The following is a 6,780-nucleotide window of genomic DNA, read 5'->3' on the forward strand; positions in this document are numbered from 1 at the left end:
ATTTAGTAATGCATGCATCATACATTAAAAAAAAAGTGAAATGACAAAAACGTACCAAATGTGAGAAGTAGAAGCTCTTGGGTTGAATGAACTTGAATAATAATTAATAAACCTTTTGGATTAGACACAATGCACAAGAAAGTTTGAGAAATATTAAAAATAACAAATTTCTACTAGAAATGAGAAATGAGAAAACCCGGACAGAATAATATCACTTAAAACATATTCAAAAGTAAATTTTACGTAGATATATCTCCATATTAATTTAAAAAAATTAAGTATAACTCACTTATAAATATTGTAGTGTAAAATTTTGGTGTACCCGAAAATATTTCCGTATTTTAGAGATATTTTTATTTTTCACTGGAATCCATGAACACATAAATAATCCCCATCCACTAAATCTAATCGAGCTCACTAGATGGGCTGTATTATCTTGATAATCAATGGGCTATATGTGGGGTATACTATCCAGCTGTTTTAGCTTCGATATTAAGCACAACACAATACAAATAGTATTTCTCTTTGTAGTAATTTAATAATATTAATAAACATACATATGATATGAGGGGCTATTTTCAATCAATACAAACATACAGCAAATGGAGGCTATTTTCAACTTTTGAAAAGTCAATCTTGGCATATATTCTTTTAATAACAACAGCCAAACAGAACAGATGTAATAATCATTAAAGCCACACTTGATATTTTACTAGAACCTACGTATGATTAATTGATAATAGAATTAAAACTTAATTAAGTTAATTATAAATTTAAATTAGTTCGATATTTCTAACTAAGTCAGCTAAATTGCTTTGAATGTGTTACTTGTATCTCAAACCAACATTATTGTTGATTGTAAAACTTTCAATTCATTCTGTCTAATGATCAATTGATTCAATAGTAATAAATACAATTATTGTTGACTGAATAACAACTCTAATTGGGAATTATTATTTGAATGAATTAAAATATATTTGATTATTGTTGACAGTATAAAAAACTATTATTCCATATTCATTACTAATTGATAAAGTAAATTAATGGATAATAATTCGGTAAAACTTACTAATATTTTTCTTTTTTTAATTAACAATGATTAAGTTAATATTCATTTATAAATATATCAAACACTCAAAACTTTTACGTAAAGGTGGTGACATCAAATGATCAAAATTTGAAATAATTAATTTTAAGTATCAAAATAATGTATACCATATCCACTTGACATTTCTCCGCCATAACAAATTTCATATAAAATTACAAAAAAGAGAAAAGTTGTTAACTTTCATCTTTATCAATCAGTCAATTCAATCCACATTTTTCCAAACATTATTAGTAGAATTTTCAAATGCCATGCATGCACTAATAATTTCTCAACTTTTTAGGATTAGGTGAAGGTGATAGTAGCCATCTTTTATCTCTATATAACAGCACACATTTTCTTAGACTAAAACCATCCTCTTCAAAACTCTAAATCCTTACTACTTAGCAAAATGACATCTTCTTCATCTTCTAAAGTCTCAATAAGTTCTTTTTGCTTTGTGTTGTTCATGTTTTTGCTTATAGGAAATTCTTCAGCTCAACTCTCTGAAAATTTCTATGCTAAGAAATGTCCTAATGTTTTCAATGTTATAAACTCTGTTGTTCATTCTGTTGTGGCTAATGAACCTCGCATGGGAGGATCTCTACTTCGCCTCTTCTTTCATGACTGCTTTGTTAATGTAAATTACTCTTCAAAACTATGTCCTTTTCTTTATTATATATAGTTATATATCATTACCATGATCTATGACTAAGAGTTAGTATTATTTAGCAACTAATTGATCATATCATTGTCAACAAAGTTGTTTAATTTAATTATTTTATTTTTAGAGTTAAACTTTTTTTTTTTATATAAAAGTTTAAAAATTAAATCTCATGAATATATGTGTATATGTGTTTAAAGCCTTTTCATTCATGGATGCGGACACACTACTCGTTTTGTCTGTATTTTTTTTTAGGACGGACCAAATACTTATACCTGCATCGTATAATATGCTCGCCATCTTTAACATGTCCAGCAGTTTCTTCTTTTCAAAATTTTCACACACGTAAACAAAAATATTTACAATTTTTAGTTTTAGAAATTTAGGGTTGCAAGGCCCGCATGTCTTCCCTCATTTTTCGCCAAAAAGACCAAAATTTTATGTCCATACCCTTAACTATGTCTACTCTGCCTCCATAATTTTATGAATTTTTATGAAACAGACTTAAGTCGGGGACGAATGCTCACTTTGAATCCCTAAATCATATATATATATATATATATATATATATATATATATATATATATATATATATATATATATATATATATATATATATATATATATATATATATATATATATATATGTGTGTGTGTGTGTGTGTGTGTGTGTGTGTGTGTGTGTGTGTGTGTGTGTGTGTGTGAGATAATCATAGTTGTATAATAGGGTTTTTTTATAGAATGTATAACAGGTTACATACTTTAAATATAAAAAAAGTTGTATACTCTTTTCTTGTCGTTACGCTACTTGCCTATTTATATAGCTTTTTTTTATTCTTTTCCTATCTCTTTCAAGAGTCTTATTGAGTAACGTTACAATATCAATTATGGAACATTTCAAGTAAAATAAAGAAAATAAACTAAACAACGTTAGTCTAAAGTTTCCATGATTATGCACCATTGATTTAGGGAATCACCTTAGATATGACACAATTCACAAAGTTAACAATTTAAATTTATATTTTGTTTGCACCATATAATAAGCATATTCCAAACAGAAAGATTAAAGATAAAAATTCCAAAATGTCTTTTTTGTGGCTTAATGTTTAAGCTTGTCTATTCTGTGTAAGTGTGCTCACGAATAATTCATATTCAACTTTGATATGATCTTTACTTTAATGTAATTAATTAAAGTGCTTTTTAAATAATCAAATTTTTGTTGCTTATTGAAAACAGGGTTGTGATGGATCAGTGCTACTTGATGATACATCTTCCAATAAAGGAGAGAAAACTGCACCTCCTAACAAAGGTTCTTTGAGAGGTTTTGATGTAATTGATGCAATTAAATCTAAAGTGGAAGCTGCATGCCCTGGTGTTGTCTCATGTGCTGATATTGTAGCCATTACTGCTCGTGACTCTGTTGTAAATGTGAGTACAAAATTAATATAGTTTTTAAAATTAACAAAATTAAATACAAAGTTCACAATTAAGGTTGAATATAATTAACAAAAATTTAGAGATTTCGAGTTTGAGTGTTGGAGAGATAAAATCCGTCTCTACTTCGTTGTCATGCCTATACCTCTCTCTTTCATTTATGTATATTTTTTAATCCGTGTAAAATTATCAAATAAATCAGATGAAATAATGAACACTATATTGTAATTATAAAAAATCCAAATTTTATATTTTTAAATATAAATTTATTTATTCATTTTATCAATAATTATGCAGCTTGGAGGACCTTATTGGAAGGTTAAACTTGGAAGAAGAGATTCAAAAACAGCCAGCTTCAACGATGCAAGCAGTGGTGCTATTCCACCTCCCTTCTCTACTCTTGCCAACCTTATCAATAGGTTTAAAGCTCAAGGACTCTCTACTAAGGACATGGTAGCCTTATCTGGTACATGTCTTTTTCCTATTATTTTCCTAATTTACACCTTTTTTTCTTCTATCTTCCATTATTATAACACAGTGTTTATTTCTTAAAATATTGCTTGAGTGTGATATTTATTTCGGTGGACTTGATTGTGACATTTAAACTACCACGTACACTGCATGTCATGCTAATTTTCGTTTTTGTTCTAAGTGACTTTTGAAATATAAAAGAAATTAGAAAGGAATAGTGAAATGAAAAACATGTTTATCTAACCTAGAAAATAATTGTACACGATATTATTAAGGTTTTAGGTGGAGAAGTGGTGTCTCTCCCACAAAGGTGTATTGCTCGAAGGAATGTCCCGTGATTATCAATGCTCCCGAACTCGACTCCCCCGATGTTGCGCCAACAAATGGTATCATGAGCCTTTGGTTCGAGAAAGGGACCGGCTTACTTGTATCGAAAGTATCTCCACATGGTCGTTGGTATGTGTTCCGCATGTGCGTAGAGTGTCCCGTGTGTCCGGCGGTACAAGTGTATGTGGAAGTGGAGTTTCCACATGGAGGGGGAGCATTGTAGACTCACACTTGAGGGGGAGTGTTGAGAATAATGCAAGTGTGAGTGTGGATAATAGTCCCACATTGGAAATGCATGTGGTGACTTGAGCATATATAAGTGGGAGAACCCACTCACCTATCACCTTAAGGTTTTAGGTGGAGAAGTGGTGTCTCTCCCACAAAGGTGTATTGCTCCAAGGAATGTCCCGGAATTATAAACAATGCTCCCGACTCGACCCTCCCCCGATTGTTGCGCTAACATCATTCATATATATATATATATATATATATATATATATATATATATATATATATATATATTAATATTATAATGTATTTATAAGTGAGAGTAATCATCACTTTATAAATCAGTTTTGCGTGACTTAGTTAAATTTTAGTGGGTAAATCTCAAGTTTCATATTGATGGGAGATACAGCATTAATATTATAATGTATTTATAAGTGAGAGTAATCATCACTTTATAAATCAGTTTTGCGTGACTTAAATAAATTTTAGTGGGTAAATCTCAAGTTTCATATTGATGGGAGATAGAGCATTGGAATAATTTATTTAAAATGACCTTTCATTTTAGAAGTTGGTTTCATAAAGATAAGTTAAATTAAATTTTAATAGATTGAATCACATTTTTTAACATAATATTAAGAATCAGGATATTAAACCATATTATACATAATTATAAGTAAAAACAATTCTCATATAAATGTGAACTTTAGTATCTGACTTCGTAATTTTTTTTTTTGGTTGGTTTTCAGGAGCTCACACTATTGGTAAGGCAAGGTGTGTTGTTTATAGAGATCACATTTACAATGATACAAACATTGATAGTTTATTTGCCAAGTCAAGGCAAAGGAACTGTCCAAGGAAAAGTGGTTCAATAAAAGACAACAATGTAGCATTTCTTGATTACAAAACTCCAAACCATTTTGACAATGTCTACTACAACAATCTCATCAACAAAAAGGGACTCCTTCATTCTGACCAAGTGCTTTACAACGGAGGTTCCACTGATTCATTGGTTAAAGCTTATAGTAATAATCCAAAAGCCTTTGAATCTGATTTTGTTACTGCTATAATTAAGATGGGAAATATTAAGCCTCTTACCGGATCAAAAGGGGAGATTAGGAAACAATGCAGAAGAGCCAATTGAAGGATACTTAAGAAAGAAAGTGTGTCCGACAATGATTTAAGGTGCTTATGTGTCAGGGTCGTCTCAATGTCAGTCTTTCGGATTAAATCAAATCAATTGTGTGTATTTTTTTAAAGTACAAATATATATGATATACCTAAAAAGTTGTGGTATACTGGTAGATTGCAAAGTTATCTTTGTTGTTAAGTTTTATTTTATATTTTGTTCAAGTTAGTGTAAGTTAAATTGCAAAGCATGTTGTGACAAAATGTCACATGAAGATGTGTGTATTGTAGTAATCATATATTAAAATGAATACATATTTGTTTCAATAGCTTCTTTCTTTTTTTTTTCTTGGTTTATATAGTTTCTATCTTTTAAATACTGTAAAATAACTTTTTTATTTCGTGTAATTAAAAAGCTTGTATAATTCAACAATTTTAGTTTTATTTGTTTTATATACAATTCTATGTAACAAAAGGTTGGGAATTCAAAATCAAACCTACCTAGCAATACATGTGTTTGGGTTTTGCGTACTAAATTGAGATCAAAGTCCATAACTGCTTTTTGAAACAATAAAAGTACAATAAAATAAAAAAAGGCAAATTAGATATTAAACTATAACTCATACTTTATTGGGACCACTTAAAATAAAATGGACTGGCTGATAAAACAGAGAATGCAATGAAAATTTACTCTGTTTTGAGAAAAATTTTGAGAAAAATTTGAACATGACTGTTGTTGGATTGTTAACATGATTTAGCCCGTTGTGCTATTTAAATTGAGAAATTTCTTTGGACATCTCTTAACCTTCTTAAGAGTTTCTAACGAAATTGTAGTTTTACTTCATGAGTTCAGAAATCGGGTATAGATATGTTCTTAATTACATCATATTTTTATAAAAATTGGGTGTAAATACGCCATTTATGAATGAACAATTATATAATCTATTTACACCCTATTTCATATACACCATTTAGTTATATTTCATTTACAGTCATAATATTGCAAATGCTATAAAATCATACACATAAAAATCATATTTTAACTAAGTCAAAATATTTTTAATATTAACCAAAAAGTATACAAAATCATATGTACAGTCATAATATTTCAAGTACTATAAAATCATACACATAAAAATTATTTTTTAACTAAGTCATAACACTTTCTTCATATATAAGTTTTCTTCTTCTTCTTCTTTGATTTATGTTTTGGCAACATTTCTATTTCTTTATGCCAATGCTTCTTAAGTTGCTTATTATCTTCATCATTATCATCAAGGGGCAAGTGAACTTAGCCTACAAAGCATTAGAAGTGTTAGTAATTGAAACAATTATAGATAATAAATTATAAAGAATTAATTACAATTACATAATTTTTTAGTGACTAAAAGCAATCAAACATTTGAACCTGATAAAACCTAAGCTAACAAACAAGTAGATTCATTTT

The 6,780-nt window shown here is 28.9% G+C and overlaps 1 protein-coding gene across 1 annotated transcript; it reads left to right on the plus strand.

Annotated features, from left to right (window-relative positions):
* The first annotated feature begins 1,445 nt into the window (after positions 1-1,445).
* On the plus strand, positions 1,446-5,642 carry LOC131620816 (peroxidase 4-like). The gene is made up of 4 exons (XM_058891987.1): positions 1,446-1,724; positions 2,985-3,176; positions 3,480-3,648; positions 4,955-5,642. The coding sequence occupies exons 1-4, from the start codon at positions 1,497-1,499 to the stop codon at positions 5,347-5,349; spliced, it is 984 nt and encodes a 327-aa protein (XP_058747970.1). The 5' UTR covers positions 1,446-1,496; the 3' UTR covers positions 5,350-5,642.
* Positions 5,643-6,780: the final 1,138 nt, after the last annotated feature.

Source organism: Vicia villosa, linkage group LG7 (genome assembly GCF_029867415.1).
Source record: "Vicia villosa cultivar HV-30 ecotype Madison, WI linkage group LG7, Vvil1.0, whole genome shotgun sequence".
Taxonomy (NCBI): Eukaryota; Viridiplantae; Streptophyta; class Magnoliopsida; order Fabales; family Fabaceae; genus Vicia; species Vicia villosa.